Consider the following 21964-nt stretch of genomic DNA (forward strand, 5'->3'; position numbering starts at 1 on the left):
TCTGCCTGTACTGCTTTTAATTCTGAAAGCTGCACAATAAAAATTACTAGAATCTTTAATCGAAATAGTACTTTTCAATTAATTAGTAGATGACACATATAGATGGAAATATTAGAATTTAAGAGTCCCTCCATAATTTAAAATCCACAACCTAGAAGAGCAGCAAGTAGCATTGCACTGAGAAAATTAATATTAATGTTGAGAATACTTACATCTAAAAATTTTCTCATTTTTTCTAACTGCTTTTCCAGTGCTTGGTTTTGCTGTCTTAAATCCATTAGTTCGGCATTTTTTTCCTGTTCCAGCTCTATAAATCTACTGACTTGTTCCTCAACATCTATTTCTAGAGCTTTCACTTGTTTTTGAAGGTCATCGCGTACTTTTTCAGCTTGACACTGTACCTCTAGTTTTTCCTTCATCAGTTTTTCTGTCTCCTGTAGTAATTCTGTTTATAAGTGAAAAAATATACATTAAATCACAATTAATGAATGATGTTATGATAGTGAAACCACCCATAACTGTATTCCAATTTTAACTTCATGAAATAAAGGAGACGAGTTTTACTTCAAACACATGTAAAAAAGGAAAATATTCTTATGAAAATATCAAAATAACATATTCCTATATAAGTAAGCAAGCTAGTATCAATAAAATTGTACAGAATTAACAGAAAGAATATGTCCTGTCACTAAAAACAATATTTTTGTGAAAAGAGCATAGTAAATGACCCCCTCAAAATCCACTTTCACTATAAGGAAAAGAGCAAAGTCTAACCAAATTCAAGCACAGAAAGAACTCACCTCAGGCAAAAATCAATTCATTTAAACCCATAAAGTCATTTTTATATGCATACACAATACACACAGAGATCAAATACTTTAAACCTTTAACCAAGGCAAGTAAGAGTTACAGAAAAGAAACAGAACTAGAATCAGAATTTCCTGTTAGCCTTACTCCTTATTAGAGCCACATTCCTGACTTAGTCTTGCATGCTCACATGTATGTGTATCACGGAAAAATTGACAAGTATGAGAGGTGTGGTGTGGTGCTTAAGAGCAAAGACTGTGGGTTCACATCCTAACTGCCACTTGTCTCTGCAACACTTAACATGATGTCCTTCAATTTCCTTATATGTAAACTGGGGACAGTAACAGTACTGATCTCTAAGAGTTATTGTGGAATCAAATGAGTTAATATATGTGAAGAACAGTGCCTAGACTATGGTAAGCACTACATATAAGTGTTAGCCATTATTATTAATATTAATCATATAATAATAAATTACATATAGCAAAGTAGAACAATTCTCTAATGAAGAAAATGGAAGGAATATAACTCTAGAGTCTTTACACTAACTGGTCTGTCAACACTGTACTCAGGATTAGAAATCTACAGAAAACAGCTTTCCTTTTAAAACAATACTGATTTAGATGTTAATATAAAAGTTAATCAACCAGAAAGTCTCTTTATTAAATTTCACTGACCCTATTGATACCATCATCTTACATACTTCCTGATTTAGAACAGAGTATTTTGAAAACTCATAGGCTGTAAGAGTTTAATATATTTGTTAAAGAAAAAAACTTTTAATAAACCAACGTTTTCTTTAAAAAACTGAAATGGTCTTAAGCTCTGTGGAATAATAGATATAAGAAGATGATGGTCACTATGAATCTCAGTTGTTAATTCCAAATATAAATATGTATTTTTATTGTAAGAAGAGTTTTTCTGTTGTTAAAGAGAAAAACTGTAAGTATGAAACAAAACAGCAAAATTAGAAATATGTTAGTTGGTTGAAAAATCCAAGGGTCACCCAATGGCCATGCAATTGTATAAACACACCTGCTCCAGGTGCTGCATCGACTGCAGCATCTACTAGTCCTATTAGGAAAGAAAAAACACACACACAGAACAAAAATATGATAATTTACATGTCTTCTATTTCCTAAAATAGAAACATACACAAAAGAATTAGAAGTAAAAGTTGAAACCACTGATTATTACCATTGGTAACATTTTCAGATGTACCAGTATTTCTTAAACATTTTTCATGTATCATACATATACTTTCCACATTAAAAATTCCAACCCTAAACCTGTGCTAAACAGATTTGAGCAACCAGAAAAACTTCACCATATTACAAAAAGGTATGTTGTATCTCTAAATTGATAAAATTAGTGAAACTACACATTTATAATCTGACTGCATGTGTAACATAAAAGTGAGAAGATATGATTAAAAGGATTTAAAGTTCCACTGTTACAAAGACTGACATTTATTTTTTTTTTACCACCGAACAAACTTTAAGATGTTACCTAATGTCTCATTTAAGAAAAAATTAAAGGTTATTTGTAAACTTATTTATTCTTTGAAGTCCTGCTTATATTAAACTAGATGTCAGCCTGCTTCTAACAGCCAGTGACCTGTTCAATCTATTATCTTGCAGGCTGAAATCCACCTCACCTGCTTACTACTAGTGCAGGTCAGTGCTCTTATTTAGTTAATGCAAGTATACATTTTGCTGCCTTTCTGCAATTAAAAGAACTAAATCTGGGCTTCTCTGGTGGCGCAGTGGTTGAGAGTCCGCCTGCCGATGCAGGGGACACGGGTTCGTGCCTTGGTCCGGGAAGCTCCCACATGCTGCGGAGCGGTTGGGCCGGTGAGCCATGGCCGCTGAGCCATGGCCGCTGAGCCTGTGCGTCCGGAGCCTGTGCTCCACAAAGGGAGAGGCCACAACAGTGAGAGGCCTGCGTATTGCAAAAAAAAGAACTAAATCTTACACAGTTTAAAAAATATCCTGTCTCATTATATGCAGCTTTCTCTTTAGGCAGAAGTTTGAGGATAAATGAAGAATTATCTTTTTCTGTCAAAATATGCCAAAGGAGAAAGAAAACAAATTTGATTCCACATGGTTGGCTAATAAGACAATTACCAATAAGGTAGATTTTCTCATTATTTTTCAATCCCTATATAAAATATATAAATAATGGCACTGAAAAGGGGGAAAAAAGTCATCTTGAACTTTTCAGGAATGTTTCATATAAAGTCTAAAAATACATACGCTGTTCAACTGGGCCTGCCTCAGCTTTCATAGCTTCCTTCTGCCTCGACAGTAATTCTCTTTCTTCTTGGATCTGCTGTTGCTCTGCTTCTAATTCTTGTAATCTATTACCTGCACATAACAACTCCTGCTCAAGACGATCTATTATATCAATTTTTTCCTGAATTTGCCTTTCAAAAAGCGTTTTTTCATCTGCATAGCCATCAATGACACCTACAAAATAAAATTAACAAGGAATGTAATTATTATTTCAAATTTTACCATTATATTTATATAAATAATAAAAGGTGTTCTGTTAGCAAATTTTAAATCATTCCAACCTATTAAGTCTTGAATGAATTTGCTGCTGATGATAGCAGTAACTATGGTATGTTCAATACAGCCTTTTCTTATTAAATATGTGTCTAAATAAGAAATTCCTCTGAATTTTCTGTTATGCTAATGTATCACATCATGTAGGTATAACACACTTTATTAAACGGATATAAATAGATAGATTCCTGGAAAGCTTAATATAAATCAGATGCTTGGGAACTGAATAACATTTTAAATATACTTGAGAAAGTTGATATTTTAAGTGATTCTAGAAGGCCAACACCCACAACAGCATGGTAAGATATAAACAGCATGGAGCTCTACAGGCTTAAAGCCTGGAATCACGATTTAGTGGTGACTGAACAATTTATTAGCACCTCTTTGCTCCAGTCTCCTCATCTTTAAATTATAACAGTTGTCTTATGGTGGGATTATGGTAACAATTCACTATCGTTCATTTCTGCATTTTCTAAAATTTTAAATACTTTCTATAATTCTACTAAGTACTTTTTAAAATTAAAAATATATATATAGTTTTAAAAACTGCTTAGAGGAATTCTGAAGACAAACTATAACTACTTTTCAATGGGCATTTGAAATTAAAAGTAGACTGGTGGCTTCCAAACCTGGCTTGCACCACAATTTATTTTTAGACTTGAAATTTCTCCACCCTCAGTTGCCAATGGCAGGGTGCTCACCCTCAGCCTTACTGAGCTCCACAGCCAGCTGTTCTCTGGCCCTGCACTCCTCATGAAGGCGCTCTCGCAGTTCTTCTTGGCACTTAAGGGACTCTGTCACTTCTTGTTTCTGTCTAAATGACTCACGCATCAATTCTGTCTGTGTAACTTTCGCATGTTCCAGCTAAACAAAGAGGGAAAGTAGACGTGAAGGAAGACAAAGTGTTAAGAATACCAGTGTCATTCCCTATTAAAGCTTAAAAAAAAAAAAAGAAATTTAACTGAAAATAAAGATATACTGTTGAATTGTAGTCATTTAATATTTCTAGTGCATGCTAGTACTAGTAGGTAGGGTAAATCAGTAGATAAGTAGATTAGCTGTGTACAACTTTCCATAAGATATGTATTCTAACTTTATTGAACAAAAAAAAAGCTTCTTTTGAAAATAAACCACTTTACATCACTAGATCTATATGCTATCATATGAAAAGACATATAAAATTAATAATACACAGGTTCTTTTTGTATTTGGTAAAGAATTTTATGTAACTACGTGTTCTATGATAGGCTTTATGTTTTCTGTATTTAACACTTATTGACTGCGACTCCTGCTGTACACTGTGGGGAACCAATAATAAATGATTAATGCAATGCCATCAATGAATAAAATCAGAGTGGCACAACAAAATGAAGTTTAACCCATATTTTAACTAAAAGCTTTATATACTTCTGTCCATTTGTGAAACATCTACAAGACTCTGAATATTCAGTTTATTTTCAAAACCTTAGACTATAGATGCATTATCTATAAACACAGCCTCCTTAAAATGCTGTTATTGGCATATACTGACCACATTCTTAAACAATTTTTAAGATGACAGTCAAGTACGGGCTCAAGGCCAAAGCACTCAAAAACAGTGATCACTGTTATCAGCTGCATGAAATTGCAGAAAAGCACTATCTCTGCTTTAGTTTTCTGGGCTTCTTACTGCTAGCACCTGCTTTATCTGTTTTTATTAAAACAACTACATGGGGAAAAACTGAGCACAAATGTTTCTGGTATTTAATATTAAAACCATTACATTTAAAAAAAATTTACCACAGCATTTTAAAATTTACCATAGCAAATAGATTTTAGAGTTACTAAGTAAAGCTTTTTGTGGTACCATTTTGTGGTTGGATAAATCAGTATCTCACATATCTATTGTGCAATTATTCTTGTTTTAATATGATATTTTAAATATCATTCACAACCCATTACTTGAAAATAATATGCATACACATTTAAGATTCATAATGGAAAATTAAGCATGTATTTTAATCACAAAATATTTCCTAAAATATCTGTAATAATATGTTGTTACCTCAACAGAGATAAAACTTTATATATATTTTTACTTTTGACTGGCAAGACTATTTTCCTTTAAATGTGGATAACCAGTATACATTAATTTTTAAAATTAAAAAATGACCATAAAATATGAACTAATTTATAAAAAGCCTTGCTCCTGAACTTAGTCACAGCCTATATTTAAAAAATAAATCAATTGCTTTCACATGTACATATGTAATTTTTTTCCTGTACATTGTAAAATGGTTGCTTGAAATATATGAAATCTCTAAAAGAGTTCATAGCTCTAACTAATTAGGATATGAGTTTTTTTTTTCCTTTTTCAAATTTACTGTACAAATACAACAATGCACTTACAACAAAATAAACACTTGCTTTAGATAAGAAAAATAAGTCGGCTTCTATATTCTATTTTCCGACAAGATCTAAACCTGCTTTAAGATGCATTTAAATATTACTATGAAACCACAAGAAATAACTTCAGTTTTACAAAGCAAAACAAAAAAGCTGGGACTCAAATAGAGTAGATCTAGGAAACAAATTTCACTTATTATAGAAGATGGCACCCACATTTATTGGAATAAGAGATTCCTTCAAATATTTATTTAAATACATTATACTTAAAAAACCTCTTCCATCCAGTTAAGGTACAGTTTATTCCTAATATTTATATAATACCTATAACCTAATACTGAATAATGTGAAATATATAAAAATATCATATTCAATATTTTCACATAATTTAATAAACTTACTACATTAAAAGTATGTATCATTAGTAAATAATCTGTCATTTTAATATAAAAGCTTTAGGGGAGGTAACAAAACTATTCTGAAAGCATCTGTCTTGTTAAATACTAGCTAGTACATATAAATAAAGCCATAAAAGTCACAAAAAGTGGCAAATAACATACTAACTTGTAGTGAATCATTCACAACATTTAAGTGTCAAATGAACCTGAAATACTAACTATGCTAAATACCCTTAACACTGCTTATAACATACATTTCACATAAAAAGCAGAAAAAGGAATTTCCTCATAGGATTAGTAGGCATATTAAAAATAAGCTCCTTAGGGAGTTAGCAAGAAAACTGAAATAAGAATCCAGGTTTCCTTTCCGGAACTACAGGCAATATGCCATATGATTGTAAACATTTCCTAATTGGCTCAATGACAATTCACTTAGCTGTTTTAGGTATGACAATGCTTATTCCTTCAAATATAATCATTCCATTTTTACTCAGCATTGGCATCATAAACATATAGAAGTAAGATTCTTAAGGACAAGCAGGATCTTTTTAAACAGCTTGCCTGGTATGGGAGAACTGAAATATTATCTCATTCTGCTTTCTGGAATGAAAAACGTAGCCAAGTTGGGGCTTGTGGACAAAATTTAGCCCTTCAATACATTAATCATTACAGGATGAATGAGTAGTAACACACCAAACAAGAAGAAAACAAGATTCTATTCCATTTACCCTTACCAAAGACACTTAAAGTTCATTTCTCATTACAGTTTTAAACTAAATGTATAAAAAACTGAAAGCATAAAATAAAACTATAAAAAACCAAATTTTTATACTTACTGAATAAGGAGGGGTAGGCAGGGAAATTTTGGAAATAAGCTTTAATATATGCCCATTTCTTTTATGAATAAAATGAAAAATAGAAGTATTAACAATTACTGAGTTATTTTCATCCAAATGTTCACATAGAGGAAAAGGATGTGGTAAAGGCACCCGAGATTCAACCTCATAAATGTCTTCATCTTGTTCTTCCAACCACGAGCCACTAAGTTTGACAGTTGCCAAATGGGTCCTGTAAGAATCCATTCTAGAAGCTGTAGCTGCTAATTTTCCTCACTTGCTGTACCAATATTCCACTACACTAAAAAAGTTCTGTTTAGTTTATCCAGATATACCACAGCAGTATGAAAATTTCTCCTTAGCACTATCAAACATTATAAAATTAATTCATACAACTAAACGACAAAAGAAAAAACCCAGAAATCTAAAAAGAACTAGATCTCCATAAAAAAAAAAGAACAAAAACAAAAAAACAAAACTAAAAGCAAGCAAACACATTTTTAATTAGAATAATTACTAAACTGTTGAAGAATGGAAGAATAAAAATATAAATATCTAATTAGCTAAGCAATAAAACTGCCTCCGGCATCAAAATATGTCTGTGGAAATAAAAGCCTTCCAAGCAGAACCTGGTAGGGAAAGTCAAGTTTTAATTCTCCATAGTAGCAGTCTTAAAAAACGTAGTTGCAACATTATTTCCCTTGTTCTTGCTGCTTCACAAAGTGCTCTTCTGAACTGAGCTATTCAAATAGCCTCTCACACTGAGCCAAAGAATTCTAGTCAGTGGGGAAAGGTCAGAACAGAGGGTGTGATTTAATGTCTTTACCTATAGGTACACTGACAGGTGGAATCTGAATTCATACACCCACAAAAAAGCCTGCCTAACAGGATCCAAGTTCCACGCCAGAGCTCTGAAAAGGATATCTAGATAAGTTTATAATGCTTCTAAGATAAGCTAGTGTTTTTCCATTCCATTAAAAAATTGTTTTAATTTAAAAATGTGAAAACAAGTAGGTTTGAGTCCACATTACCAATTAGTTCTTCAACTATATCCAATAATCATAACTATTTCTGGAAAACTAAGTATTTCCTTTTGATACTTCCTCATTCTTTTGAGTAGTCATTAAAACTAAACATAGTTTACATAACTAAACATAGTTTATAACATCGGTTATGAACTATTTCCACACTCAATTGGTTACAGAGTAATTCTTAAGGAAAAAAAAACCCTCTTTTTAAAAGCTGCACTGTGTATAATAATTGGTAATTATACCACTTAAGGTATCCTATGAACTCTGACTAAAAATTAAAAGCACAAGTGGTGTATAATGGCCTTTTGGTAGCTCCAGAAACCTCGGCAATAGTGAATAAAACAGCTTCTCAGAATTTAAAAGATGAACAACATACTTTTTAATATTAAAAATCCTCAATAGTGAAAGTTGTTTTAAATAAATGAAAAATCTTTCACTGTGGTGTCTTTTCTCTACCCAGTAACTACATATCCTTAACTCACAAAACCTTTATTTACTATGGAAAAACCCACACTAAAGTAAGCACATCAACAAAAATCAATTTTATAGCCACTTTCACTATACAAAATATCTTTAGAGGAGTCAATACTCAAACCCTTCACAGTAAGTTAACAATTAGGGCAGAGAAAATAAGATTTTCTACGGAAAGCTCAGAATCTACAGGGATATGGTTTGGGGTAGCGGAGGGGCAGCTGCTTCCTAGAATTCCGGACTAGGCAATGACAAATTTCTGTTTATTATGGTTTCTTATGTGACGCCTCCAGTTAGTCTGTGAAACAATCATAACATCTACACAAGATGGAGATCTAACCCCACCACTGGTGCAGCTAAATCTGACTTTACTGGGGCTTCAGCAGATACAAAATCATCAACATCCTAGATGTTCACTTTATGAGCTGGCTGGACCCATGTTCAACATATCAGACACCTCTCAAAATACTCTTTCCCAGCTCCCTCTGAGAATAAGTTTATTTTCATAACCTGGTGTTCAATTTCTCTTATTTGAAGCAAAAACAAAACCCTGAAAGTAAGACATATCCCTTTATAAATAGAAACATTTAGGTCCAGCCAAGAACTAACTACATAGAAAAGAGAAAACTAGGAGGAAAAGACTCAAAAAAGCCGCAGATTAAGATGACTTAGGGGGGGCTTCCCTGGTGGCGCGGTGGTTGAGAATCTGCCTGCTAATGCAGGGCACACGGGTTCGAGCCCTGGTCTGGGAAGATCCCACATGCCGCGGAGCAACTAGGCCCGTAAGCCACAACTACTGAGCCTGCGCATCTGGAGCCTGTGCTCTGCAACGAGAGGCTGCGACAGTGAGAGGCCCACGTGTCGCGATGAAGAGTGGCCCCCGCTTGCCACAACTAGAGAAAGCCCTCGCACAGAAATGAAGACCCAACACAGCCCAAAATAAATAAATAAATTTAAAAATAAATAAATACTCCTGTTCTCTGTTTAAAAAAAAAAAAAAAGATGACTTAGAATGGGGCAAATAGCCCTCATAACAGTACATTAACTGATGGCATACTACATTAAATGTTCAGAAAGGTGACCCTGAATTAAAATAATTCAAATTATAGTCTATTTTTTCCCCTACTTTTGAAAGCATGTAAAACCTGTGTTTACTCATGTAAAAGAAAAATTTATAAGTAAGGTGTACCCCCTTATAACCAGGAATATAAGTCAAGGTTAAGAAACTAACCACAAAGAAAACAGAGTAAAATTAAAGGAGGAAAAGACTCAAAACAGCAGTAAAGACGATTTAAGATAGGGGCAAATAGCTCTCCCCAAAACAGTGTATTAACTGATGGTATATTATATGTATTGATGTCCAGATAGATTACTTTGAATTGGAATAATTCAAATTATATATATTTTTTTAATTTTAGAAAGCACATAAAACCCTTTGCAATCAAAAAAAGTTAAAATAATTTCAATTTTTAAGAGGACACCCTTTTAATTATCCAGACTAGCTCATTATCCCCTGGTTTCAGATAATCAAGATTTTAATGTATATTTGAAGGCTATTAATTTGCGGTATAGTTATGTTTTCAGCTTTACTGTAATTGTACAATATCAAGCTATTTAACCTTTTCCCCAGAAATATTTTCCCCAACTTGTAAACCACTTCTGTTGCTCTCTTTTGTATTTTGATTTTTTTTTTTTTTAAGTTACTTAATAGACTGGATCCTGGCTACAATACCCTGACACAGCCCTGATGCTTATAATACACACACTGGTAGCAACACCTAATGGCAAATGTATTTCAACACTTTATTAAGGTTTATGTTTTATTTTTATTTTTTAAAATAAATTTATTTGCTTTTTACTTATTTTTGGCTGCGCTGGGTTTTCATTGCTGCGAGTGGGGGGCTACTCTTCGTTGCGGTGCGCGGGCTTCTCATTGCAGTGGCTTCTCTTGTTGTGGAGCACAGGCTATAGGCACACGGGCTTCAGGAGCTGTGGCACGTGGGCTCAGCAGTTGTGACTTGTGGGCTCTAGAGCACAGGCTCAGTAGTTGTGGCCCATGGGCTTAGTTGCTCTGCGGCATGTGGGATCTTCCTGGACCAGGGCTCGAACCTGTGTCCCCTGCGTTGGCAGGCAGATTCTTAACCACTGTGCCACCATGGAAGCCCACAGTTTATGTTTTAAAATACAACAATGAGAAAACAAAATCTTAACTTACAGTACTACTGTTTCATCCTCATAAAAAGGCTCCTTTTTGGAGAAAATATAGAAAAGTACCTTAAGTTCCATTATTCTAAAAAATGATTATTAATAAATTCATGAGAGTTGCCTATAATAAAAATCATTTCTTTGGGAGTAAATTCCTCATTCACTGTTTTCTTCTAACGCCTGAAAGAATCTCTTGGTAAATAATCTCCTATGGCTGTAAACAGTAACTCAGGATTCTGGAAAACTTTAATTGCTAAAACACTACTTCCACATAACAGACTGATTCCTATTTCTACCTGGCCCAAGAATCAAGAATCTGAAACAGGGACTTCCCTGGTGGCACAGTGGTTAAGAATCCGCCTGCCAACGCAGGGGATGTGGGTTCGAGCCCTGGTCCAGGAAGATCCCACATGCCACAGAGCAACTAAGCCCATGCGCCACAACTACTGAGCCTGCACTCTAGAGCCCGCGAGCCACAACTACTGAGGCTGTGCGCCACAACTACTGAAGCCCACGCACCTAGAGCTCGTGCTCCGCAACAAGAGGAGCCACTGCAATGAGCCCGCGCACCACAACGAAGTGTAGCCTCCCCCCACTCGAGAAAAGCCCGCACACCGTAAAGCAGCCAAAAAGAAAGAAAAAGAAAGAAAAGGAATCTAAAACCATACTCTCAAAGATAAAACTTCTCTGCAGAACCACAAAGACCCTACTAAATAAAGATCATGTTAAAGAGATTAACTTTCTAAGGGCTTGAGACTAGACTTACAGCAATTTTACTCCTATTCCAACAAAAGCCATCCCAACCAATAAGAAACTGCAATAGGTTGAATACAAGCCTGAATATATGCAATATTTATAGCAGCCTGTCTCAGCAAAAGAGAAGTAAAATCCATCACAGTAAATACATTATTATATGGATTTGGACATGCCATTGGGCAAATCACTTATGAAATCAAATACATAAAGTAAAATACTCATAAAAGATATTATGAAACCAGGCTATAAAGGCAGATACCCTGATACTTAGTAAAGAAAACGCTTACTAATTCTTTTATTAAAGCAAGATGCATCTATGCAACCTAAAGCAGCCCCTAAACTTAAAACTAAGTACAAGACTTAATCATGATTTCCCACTAAAATTATATAACATATAAAACCAAACCAGTAAAAAAAAAAAAGGGGAAAGAACCTTGATTATTTGACAGTATTTACTTAGACTACAGGGCCTTTTCAATGAAACTCCTCCCCAACCCCAAACAAAAGTCCACAATCACTGGCAATAATTTCTCTCACCAATCTTAAAGGAGGCAGAGTCTCTCTGATCCAAAGGCCACACCTTTCACTTGTGTTCCAGATTCCACCCTCACCTACCCCAAGGATCTGGCTCCACAAAGCCCATCCCCTCTGATGTGTATCTTCAACTTTTCCATTGCTACTCAATATAAACACTTGAATCTTACAAAAAAGCATTCTCCCCCTTTCAAGCTAATGGTCTCCTGTTTTCTTCACGGCCAGGTATCATGAAAATGCTATCTCTATTTCTTCAACTCTATTTCTGTAAATGTCTGAATTTTGAATTTCTCCTCTATCAACTCCATGAAACTGTTCTCATCAAGGTCATTGATGACACCTATACTAAAATATCCAAGGGACACTAAATCCTCAGCATCTGTTACCTTTCCATGGTATCTGACACTTACGGAAAATCACTCCTCATCTGGCTTTTATGACACTTGATATTGATTCTCTTGATATTCTCTTGATTTTCCTCTCTCTCTCTCAGTATCTTTTGTAGACTTACCTACCTTTATTCTCTTTTAAATCTCAGCACTCTACCAGGACAAAAAATTAGCTCTGTACACTCTCGAAAGCCATGGTTTCAAACATCTTTAAAATGATGACAACTTCCAATCTAGTTTCCCAAACTCTAGACTCTAGGGAATATCTTCTCCCTCTACGCATTTCACACTCAGATTACCTAAAACTGAACTCATTATTCACTTCTTTTGCATCCCCCAACTCAGTAAGGGAAATACACCAACAACTTAGTTGGTCAAGGATTCACGTGTGGTTTCCTCTCCCCTTCCTTATCCCCTACATTCAATGTCACACCAACTTCTATCAAATTCAACTTCTACAAGTTTTAAAATCACTTCCCTCTTGCGCTAACTTGATTTCTATCCCTTTTCACTGGAATATTTTAAGAGTCTCCTGTTTCTGCATATTCAGCATCTCTCCTCACTATTTTCCTGCCCATATATTCACCCCACTGCTGCCAGAGGAATTCTCTCTAAAACACAAATTTGATATTATTATTTTCTACCAAAAATATTTCAATGACTCCCCATACTTTTCAGCATAAAGTTAAAACTCCTTAACTAAGCCCTCAAGGGACTATGTGCTAACCACTGCTATCCTTCTACCCTCTGTTCCCCACATTCCACCCTGGATGTTTATAACACAAAACTATCCAGTATCCTCAAACACATCATGCTGGTTTACACCAACATGCTATGCCATTTGCCACAAATTTTCTTCTTGACCCACCCACTTAGTTTCTACTTGTCTTGTAAGTCTTTACTTAAAAGACTCATTTTCCCTCTCATTTCCTCTTGAATTATGCTTTCACCTCCATTACTTCACTGAAACTGCTCGTGTAAAGTAACCAATGACAACCCCCACACACACACCTCCCAGATTTTAAAATCTACTCCTCAGGCTATAACATGACCTGTCAGCAGTAACTGACAGAATGATTCACTCCTTTCATTTTCAAAGGGCAGAAAAAGTGGCAGTTGAGAGCATGGACCCTGAAGCCAGACTGCCTGGATTCAAATTCTAACTTACACCTAACTTATAAGCCTGGGCAAGTTCTCCAACTGGTTTCTTTGCTTCTGTCCTGCACCCCTCCATCCCCCCAGTCTATATTTAACAAGGTGGTCAAAGTGATCCTTTTGGTAAATGTAAGTTAGATCAGTTGCTGAAAAATCTCTAATGACCCGGAGCTGGAAACAATTTGTATGTCCTTTGGATAAACAAACGGGTGCATCCATTCAATGGAATACTCCTCAGCTCTAAAAAGAAACAAATACTTAACACACATAGATGAATCTTGTAAGTATTTTGTTAAGACAATGAAACCAGACCCAAAATAATGCATAATGTATGATTTCATTAATGACACTCTGGAAAAGACAAAACTATAGGGACAGAAAGCAGCTAGTAATTTTCAAGGGCAGGAGGTAGAGGAGGGGCTGACTATAAAAGAACAGAGCAGCACCAGGGAATTTTGGGGTGATGGAAATGTTCTGCATTATGTTTGTGGTGGTAGACACATAACTCTATGCATCTGTCACAACCAAAAGAACTGTCTACGCACAAATGAAATTTACCGTACATAAATTTTTAAAAAATTAACCAAAGTGTGGGGGAACCCAAAATGCAATAAAAACTATAATAAATAATTCTTATTGTATTAAAAGTGAATAACAAAACCACACTAAAGGTGTGGGGAGAAAAGAGTTAACCTAGGATACTTTGAAAAACAGTATTTTGATTGTATACTGTACGGCTAAAGACCCAAAACTACTGTACATAAATACTGTACTCTAGTTAGTAAATTTGTTTTTCACAGGGATATAGGTTAGCAACTGTAAAATTACTTTATGGGTATATATGGGTATGAAATTACTTTATGGGTATAAATGGTTAACAAATGAATAAAACTGCTGTAGATTGTGAGAGCCTGGTTTTTCGCCTTTGGAGAACAAAGTTACAAAGGAAAGGGGAAAGGGGAGAAAGAATGCTGTGGTACTGGATGGGGATTGGAGGTATCGATATGAAATTATATTTCTATTATATATGCAGATAGATACAGAAATAAATATATATGCAAGGGTTAATATACTACATATATTTTCAAACTGTCTGCTGAGAGGACCATAACACCTTAGTTAACAATAAGCACATATAGCACCCAGGTCTTGGTTTCTAAGTATCTTTCTCCAATAAAGGGAACTTGAATTCCTTGGAGAAGTAGTTGATTCTAGGGCTGGGGCAGGGAAAATACAAGATGGGCCTGGAGTCTCTGATAGTGCAAATGCTCAAAAGAGTAAGCACTTTGAAAGTGCACAAGTGCCAACCTGAAAGAGTTCTTACTGACAAAGCTGGAACAAAACAAACTACTGTAGTATTGGATTATAAACCACTGAAAAAAATTAATAGCTATGAGTTCATATGAAACTCGATTAGTTAAGTAAATAAATGTGAGTGAAGAAACAGCTCTTGGGGCTTCCCTGGTGGTGCAGTGGTTAAGACTCCGCCTGCCAACGCAGGGGACACGGGTTCAATCCCTGGTCCGGGAAGATGCCACATGTCGTAGAGCAACTAAGCCCGTGTGCCACAACTACTGAGCCTGCGCTCTAGAGCCTGCGTGCCTAGAGCCTGTGCTCTGCAACAAGAGAAGCCACTGCAATGAGAAGCCCACACACTGCAACGAAGAGGAGCCCCCACTTGCCACAAAAAGAGAAAGCCCGTGCGCAGCAAAAAATAAAAATAAGTAAATAAATAATAGAAAAAAGAAACAGCTCTTACAGAATAATTCCAATCAATAAATGAAGGAATGATGAATGAATGATGATAGAAAATCACCATTGGAACACCACAGTAGTAACTGTGCAGGCAAGATCTACCAATGGATGCTAAGATTAGTGGATGGAAGTTTAAAGAGAAACAGGAAATGTGCATAGTATCAAACAGTGGAGAAACCCAGCTGACACCACAAGTAATCGAGATTAACAGCACCTGTAATAAGACATGTGCCTTTCGATTTGACACACAGAGAAGGACACATAACTTCAATGGTATTCTTGTCAAAAATGAATAAGCTTCATGTAATCATGAGAAAATAGACAAAATCACACCGAGGGATATTTTACAAAATAACTGGCCAGTCCTTTTCAAGTGTCAAGGTCATGAAAGGCAAAGAAAGACTCAGGAACTAACAGAGTCTGGAGAAGATGAAGAAGACATGACAACTAAATGCAATGCGCGATCCTGGAATAGATCCTAGAACAGAAAAAGGACATTAGTGGGAAAACTGGTAAAATCCAGTCTGTAGTTTATAGTACTGTACCACTTTTAATTTCTAAGTTTTGATAACTATAGTGTGGTTACAAAAGATGTGAACATTAGGGAAAGCTGAGTGAAGAGTACATGGGAACTCTCGGTGCTAGTTTTGCAACTTTTCTGTAAGTCTGAAATTACTTCAAAATGACAAGTTAAAAAACTGTACCCAATGACTACATCTCTTTAAGAATTAAATTCCAAGTTCCATGTGATCTGGTTCCCAGGTATCACTATGACCTTGTCTCCCACACTGTGCCCACTCTTCTTGCTCCAGCTACACTGGGCTCTTTGTCAACCACACAAAGAACTAGCACGTGACCACCTCAATGACCACCTCAGGGCCTCGTACTCACTATTCCTTTGCCTGAAACATTCTTCCCCAACTTACCTATGTGGCTGTCTCCCATACTTCCTTAAGGTAGATGCTTGACCATCACATTATCAGAGAGGTCTTCCTTAATTTTCCTACGTAAAATGTCCTCTTCCCCCATAATGCTCTACCTCCCCTATTTTATTTTCCTTCACAGTAGGTATCAACCATCCGGCATACTATGTTTATTTATTATCAGTCCCCACCATTATATTGTAACCTCTGTGAGAGTAGGGACTTTGTACATTTTGTTCAGTGCTGTACCTCCAGTATCTAGAAGAGCAATTGTTACATACCAGGTGTTCAATAAATTTGATGAATGAGTGACTCATCTCAAAGCATCGAGTCCTCCTATAAGCTTTACTTGTTCCTACCTTTCCCTAAACTGTCAGATACTGCTCTCTTTTCTACTCTCAGGGTATCCTATGCAGAGTTATTTACCTGAATTTCTCTTTCACTGCAAGCAAAAAGATATAGCAGTGTCAGTTCTGTTTTAGATTTTTTTTATGACAAGCGAAAAAGAATCAAGATAAAAGGGAAATATTCCATTATGAAGAAGAACCAAATAATGACTCATTAAAAAGAAAATGGAATACTAGTCATTTCACAAAGAGGACCACACATTATTTTGCATCTATCTGACTGTTAAAAATATTCATCATGTTCAAAATAATTTTAGTTATTAATGAGAATATTCTGAAGAAGTCAATGTCTTTCAACATCTCTCCATGGAAGAGTAGTAACTGAACTAAGTTTAAAGAAAATCTTACAGAGCTCCTATTCCCACTGCCTCAAAAATATAATTCATCTAAGAAAAATGATTTTTATATCAAGTGTCAACAACTACTTCAACCTTTTATATAACAGATATTAGTAGAACACTTCAAAATTCCGCTAGAATAATGTGAATATTATAATAATAATTTCTAGGTCAGTGGTTCTCAAACTTTAGTCTGTATCAGTATCACCTAAAGGACTTGTTAAAACACAGGTTTTGGGGCCCCATCATTTGGTAGGTCTGGGGTGGAGACTGAGAATTTACATTCAGAACAAGTCTTTAGTGGTGCTTATGTTGCTGCTTTAGAGACCACACTTTGAGAACTACTTACTGCTCTGGGCAAAATTTCTGTGATCTATTCAGTGATATTTAAACTGAAACAATACAGTAAAATCTACATATTGCCACTTTAGTATTTAACAAATGGAGAACCATCAGGCTCCTACTGTACCTCACTACCTGGACACAGAAGCAGATCTGATAAGCTGTAATCTTAGCCTGGAAGACTGACTGTTTCAGGTGTATCTCCCGCACTTGTCTGCTGACAGTGTTAATGGATTATGGGGAAGGTTTCTCTTCAGTAGCCTGTAGGAACAAGTCCAACCACTGATCGCTTCTGATTTGTATACCCTTTTTCCGTGTCAAATATATTGCATTAACTAGATTGTCAATAAATTACAATGAGTATCAGGTAGTAGCAACAGTATTAACAGAGCTCAAGATCCAGGTCAAAAGTATTTAATAGTGGTCAAAAAAGGAAAAGTATTAACAGCTGTTTTCATGGTATAAAAGATAAAAACAGAAATTAAATACCAATGTGGCTGAAATAAGCAAAAAAGAAAAAAAAAGCAAGATCATGTGGAAATTCAGTATAGAATCAGCTGTATGACTTTCACAGGATAAAAGGAATAATTATGATGCATATTCAAGCATTAAAAGTGCTGAAAAGCAACAGTTGAAAATGCCAGAATTGGCTCCGTTTACTAAGGAGAGTAGCATCGAATAGTCATTGCTACTGAAGAAACAGAATAATTTCTTAAAGAAAAAAAAGTAGCATCAATGGAGGCCAGACATCAGAAATAGCAAGAGATCAAAGATACTCTTTCAACTTCTCAACTTTTGTTTAAAATGCACATGGGATCTAGAATACTCTGAATAAAGATACCAGTGAAAAAATGTTAATAATACTGGCCCTGTAGCTTAGGACAATAAAGCACTCATTTGAATAACATGAGAGTTGTGATTCTACAGTTAAATTAAGTATTTTTAAAATAAGTGAAATTACTTCATTTTAAAACAGCAAACAATTTTTAAAATTCTGCATAGAGTACTTAAGAGACAATTACTATACAGGGTATAAAAATTTTATAGACAGAGAAAGTTGCAAGTTAAGGTATAAATACAATGGTATATACTCTCAAAAGTTCTATGAAAACAATACTTCAATGTAGAAACCGTCCCTCACTCTAGTTTCCTACCAAGGTAGTAAAGTGAGGTATTCTAATCATATTTGTGAAAAGAATGTAAAAATCACAGGAAGGAATGGTAGGCTTGATCTGTTATATTTAATAGTACTGCTATGACATACTTGAGCACACGGTTTGCTATAGAGATTCCTTATACCATTCCTTCAAATAAATAAAATATATTATAATGGAATATTTCATACAATGGTAAAGTTAAAATCTCTTTTGGTATCAAAAAAAGTAATGTGTAAGAGTCTAGAAAAATCTGAAAATTAAAACATTGAATTTCAGAATTTAAAGACTCCATCAGCAATTGGTTGTCACAAAGACAACCAATTATTAAAGAGGAACCAAACTAGATTTCTGTGAGACAGTAAAGAGAAAACATTTAGTCCTCGTTCTCCGGCTTAAAAGAAAACTTATTTCCAACTCAGTATATATTAGCAACGTAAGGAAGTTACCTGACTACTAGTTTCACTTATGGCTTCTAGGAGTTTTTCAACTGCCGCTTGTAGTCGAGAGCTAATGTTCAGCATAAGTTCTTCATTTTCAGGGTCTATTTCATTTCCAGTAAAGCCACTTCTCATGAGCTGCTGTGACAGCTCCGTTCCTTCCTCAGTTACTTTGGACCACATGCTACTGTCACTCCTTGGTATATCACTTCCAGAATAAGAGGGTTTAGATTCATCTGTAACCAGAATAACACTATTTTAAAGGTAAAAATCAATTATAATAATTATAGTAAAAAAAAAAAGTTACAAAATAAAATCAAATTAAAACTTGAAATCATTGGAACTATAAGCTATCTTAGTTAACACTGCAACAAAACAAATAAAATAGGCAAATACAGAATGTAATATTATTTGATAACCTACCAGGTATAAGAAGGGGAAGAATAATGCCATGCTAGCTAATAGTGCTTGGCAGAAATTAATATTTGGGATAATTAGTATTTTTTCTTTAATAAAAAATTTAAAACACCTTTCAACGGATATTTACTAAATGCTCGTCGCGTAGGGTTTACTAAGTAATGGAGACACATAGGTGGCAAGATTTGGTTCCTATCCGCAAGGACATTACACATGGTGTAATGAAAAACAAATATCTAAACAACAACATGAAAAGAAAACGTTGTGCAATGGGATATTCCAGGTGTATGGAACGACAGAAGTGCTTGATTTTGCATGGAGCAGACCCTTTGATTTCTAAGCACTATACTGGGCAGCATCACCTGCTTGGCTAGACAGTAAAAGGGACTAAAATCTTTTTGCAACTTGCTACTTTTGTAATAGCTATCCTGGGAAAAGGTTAGACTAATAAGCATTTCTAATTTTAACTATGGACTTGTGTTTACACACTAGTCTTTTTTTTTATGTAAAGAAAACTGAGTTTACATGGGCAGAAGATAAAGCTTTAGAAGTGTTTTCTCTAAACTGAAATAAAAGCATATGTTATTTATCACTGCCAGGGGATACAGTACTTATCTGTGGGCAGCATGCTACAATTGAACAATGAAATTTCCTGAAGAGGAATCACCTATTCTTTTACTACAAGTAGTACATATTTCTTATCAGTAACTGTACAAATTTAACAAATTAAAGTCACAAGAAATTGTAATTTCCAAAGTACATGGAATAAACATTCAGTATGATACAATCACCCAGGAGAATAAGAGCTATTTATTAAAAAGTCTTGCTAAAGTAGCTGGTGTCATATGGAAGTCTCTCAGTCTCATGTAGTAATGATATCAGATGTGGTTTCAGATACAAGATCTGAACTCAGCACAATTCAACATTTTATTTATTTATTTTTGGCTGCCTCGGGCCTCTGTTGCTGCGCACGGGCTTTCTCTAGCTGCAGCGAGCGGGGGCTACTCTTTGTTGCAATACGTGGGCTTCTCACTGCGGTGGTTTCTCTTGTTGTGGAGCAAGGGCTCTAGGCTCCTGGGCTTCAGTAGTTGTGGCGCATGGGCTTAGCTGCTCCGCAGCATGTGGGATCTTCCCGGACCATGGCTCGAACCTGTGTACCCTGCATTGGCAGGTGGATTCTTAACCACTGTGCCACCAGGGAAGTCCCAGCACAATTCAACATTCACTAAGCACCTCCTCTGTGTAAGTCACTGGCTGAAGAATCCAAAACTGCATTCTAGAAAATGACATTGTGTGGACCTTTTTTTCTTTTTTAAGGTCTTTATTGAATTTGCTACAATATTGCTTCTGTTTTATGTTTTGGTTTTTTGGCCAGTGAGGCATGTGGGATCTTAGCTCCCCAACAGGGATCGAACCCACATCCCCTGCATTGGAAGGCAAAGTCAACCACTGGACCACCAGGGAAGTCCCTAGAGAAAATAATTTTAAATGTTTGCTACTACATAGTTTTGTCTAATTCTTAGTGTAGCAGCAGATACAATTTCATTTTGCATTTTTATTTTCAAAACTGAAAAACAACAACTAGACTGGTATTTACTTACATTATTCTACATATTCAAAACTGAATGTCTTAGAAATAGGGATTAACAGTTTATAAATATTCATGAGTTCAAAATGATCTTAGAATTCAAAATAAGTTCAGATATAGTACAATGTTTATTACAAAGCCAGTAAATAAAATTAATGTGGTCTAGAAAATAAATGATATATATATATATATTTTTTTTTTTGCGGTACGCGGGCCTCTTACTGTTGTGGCCTCTCCCGTTGCGGAGCACAGGCTCCGGAAGCGCAGGCTCAGCGGCCATGGCTCACGGGCCCAGCTGCTCTGCGGCATGTGGGATCTTCCCGGACCGGGGCACGAACCCATGTCCCCTGCCTCAGCAGGCGGACTCTCAACCACTGCGCCACCAGGGAAGCCCTAAATGATATTTTTGATGAAGTTATGGAAGCAAGAAGTATTAGTTTACAACTGGTGTTAAAAAAACTAAAAATACCTATGTAATATAGCACCTTTATCTAAGGAATTAAATGCATTCTAGGACACTTCCTTTTAATGGATACAGAGAATCTGACAAATCTGAGGAAAGATGATAGTCTGATACGATGGGCAATCAAGGCAGCTTTGTGGTGTGCAAGTATGTGGCGAAGAAAGGATGAGGTAGGGGAGAGAGCAGAAAAAAGGTTGCTAGAAAGTAGGCTGGATCCAAGTTGTGAATGGTCTTAAATTTTTCAGGAACCTGGGTTTTTTTGTTATAAATAATGGGGAAGTAAATCGTTTTTTGAGCAGGAAGATAATATCAAATGTGTGAATCAGGAAGCAAACTGCAGCAATGCAGAGGAAGGGTTGGAGAAGGAGAAGAGTCTGGTTAGAATACTATTTCAATTGCCCAGATAAGAAATGTTAAAGGCGGACGGGGGCTGGTCACAGGTTGGAAAAAACTGAATGTATAAGACAAGAGAGAAAGAAAAGTAGTAAAAGATGACTCTGGGTTTCCAGCTTAGATGATTCTTAGAGGACAGAAGAGTCATTAAGAGAAATATTAAAGAATTAGGAGAAAGTATACAGAGTAAGCATGAAAAATGATTAGTCT

The 21964-nt window shown here is 35.5% G+C and overlaps 1 protein-coding gene across 9 annotated transcripts in view; it reads right to left on the bottom strand.

The window, feature by feature from the left end:
* Nucleotides 1-21964, bottom strand: part of AKAP9 (A-kinase anchoring protein 9) — a 147312-nt gene that overhangs the window by 38039 nt on the left and 87309 nt on the right. For 8 of the 9 annotated variants that reach the window (XM_060020544.1, XM_060020548.1, XM_060020545.1 and 5 more), the window contains 4 exons: nt 18903-19129; nt 4076-4238; nt 3063-3275; nt 213-445 (listed from right to left, as the gene is read on the bottom strand). In XM_060020544.1, coding sequence (XP_059876527.1) covers nt 213-445; nt 3063-3275; nt 4076-4238; nt 18903-19129 — 836 coding nt within the window. Of the gene's footprint in view, nt 1-212; nt 446-3062; nt 3276-4075; nt 4239-6993; nt 8475-18902; nt 19130-21964 lie in introns of those variants that run through there. The other variant, XM_060020549.1, reaches the window with a different exon arrangement.

This window comes from Delphinus delphis, chromosome 9 (genome assembly GCF_949987515.2).
Source record: "Delphinus delphis chromosome 9, mDelDel1.2, whole genome shotgun sequence".
Lineage (NCBI taxonomy): Eukaryota > Metazoa > Chordata > Mammalia > Artiodactyla > Delphinidae > Delphinus > Delphinus delphis.